Genomic DNA, 1,512 nt, shown 5'->3' on the forward strand with positions numbered 1-1,512 from the left:
TGTGTGTGTGTGTGTGTGTGTGAGTGTCTGTATGCTAGGTGTGTCCAAAGAGGGAAACCTGCAGTCACTGTCCTGCAGAGTTAGGGACCCTGTGACAGTGTAGCTGTGTGTGTGTGTGTGTGTGTGTGTGTGTGTGTGTATGCTAGGTGTGTCCAAAGAGGGAAACCTGCAGTCACTGTCCTGCAGAGTTAGGGACCCTGTGACAGTGTAGCTGTGTGTGTGCGCGCGCTCACACACGCGCGCGCGCTGCGCATGTCCAGAGAGGGAAGTCCTGCAGGTCGCTAGGCAGCACAGGTATATGGTCCTGAGCGTTCCCTGTTGCAGGGTGGTTTCGCTTCCCCCACCCACCCCCAGAATGCCTTGTCGCTAGCTGTGGGGGTGGCCAGGCCCCACCCCGCCCCAGCTTACTCACCTGGCCTTTGCAACAGCCGGGACAGTGGACTTTGCTACTGATCGGACACTATCAAGGTCTGTGCCGTGTGCAGAGAATGTTCTGTGTGCCCACGAGGTCATGGGGAGGACCCCGGCCCGGGGTCGCCTCCATTCTGCGTGGTGCAGCTGTTCAGTGCCTCCTGAGTAGGGGTGGGGAGGGACAGGACCGGCCTGAGATGGCCAAATACCCACCTTCAAGCCCTGGAACCACCAGCAAGAATTTCATCCCCTGGTTTGACTCATTGATGTCCCGCCCACCCCTCCTGCCCTGCCTGCCCTGGGAAGGGGGTCAAAGGAGATGCCAAGGCCACTGTGTGTGGGCTCCTGGCCACCTTCCAGGGGGCGGTGCCCCACCGTGCCACCCAGTGTAGAGGCAGGAGGAAAGGACAGGTTTCGGCTGGCCTGGGGGGAGGTGGCAGGTGAGCAGAGGGTAGGCTGATCGGCTCCTTTCTGTCCCCTCTGCAGGAGCCCCGGGCAGCGGTGTCCTTGCCAGCGGCAGAGGGCGCAAAGGATGCCCCGCACCTTGGAGCACCAGGAGGGCGGCTGGGCCTGGGCGGTGCTGCTGGCCTCCATGCTGAGCCAGGGCCTCACCCTGGGCTTCCCCACCTGCACCGGCGTCTTCTTCACGCAGCTGCAACATGACTTCCAGGCCAGCAACAGCGAGACGTCCTGGTTCCCCTCCATCCTCACAGCGGTGCTCCATGCAGGAGGTGAGCAGCCAGGGGACGGGACAGGTGGGACTGGTGCGAGGGAGCCACGGTTCCCTGCCATCTGGGTTCTCCCTGCACAGACTTTGCCTTGTGGGGTAACTGTTGGTTATTTCACCCGGTTCCAGCAGGGCCAGCCCCTTGGCAAGAAACCAGCTGGCCTGAGTTGTGGCCCCACAGGCCAGGCCCTCGGTATGCTGGGCTTCCTGTGGAACCAGGGCTGGGGTCAGCCAACCAAATCTCTTGGATGCTTCAGCTGGGTGATCTCTCTGAACTTCAGTTTCCCCCCTCTGCAGAATGGGGGCAGCAGTCAGCACCCAGCACCCTGACTCCATGGGATGGTGGGGGAAACCCAAGGGGACCCACTCGGGGG

At 62.2% G+C, this 1,512-nt stretch overlaps 1 protein-coding gene across 1 annotated transcript in view; it reads left to right on the top strand.

The window, feature by feature from the left end:
- The first annotated feature begins 873 nt into the window (after positions 1-873).
- Positions 874-1,512, top strand: part of SLC16A5 (solute carrier family 16 member 5) — an 8,110-nt gene continuing 7,471 nt past the window's right edge. Inside the window, exon 1 of the mRNA XM_045299496.1 lies at positions 874-1,142. Coding sequence (XP_045155431.1) covers positions 944-1,142 — 199 coding nt within the window. The 5' untranslated portion in view covers positions 874-943. The remainder of the gene's footprint in view (positions 1,143-1,512) is intronic.

This window comes from Echinops telfairi, unplaced genomic scaffold (genome assembly GCF_000313985.2).
Source record: "Echinops telfairi isolate 266 unplaced genomic scaffold, ASM31398v2 ScPeMD7_7458;HRSCAF=8496, whole genome shotgun sequence".
In the NCBI taxonomy this organism is placed as follows: Eukaryota; Metazoa; Chordata; class Mammalia; order Afrosoricida; family Tenrecidae; genus Echinops; species Echinops telfairi.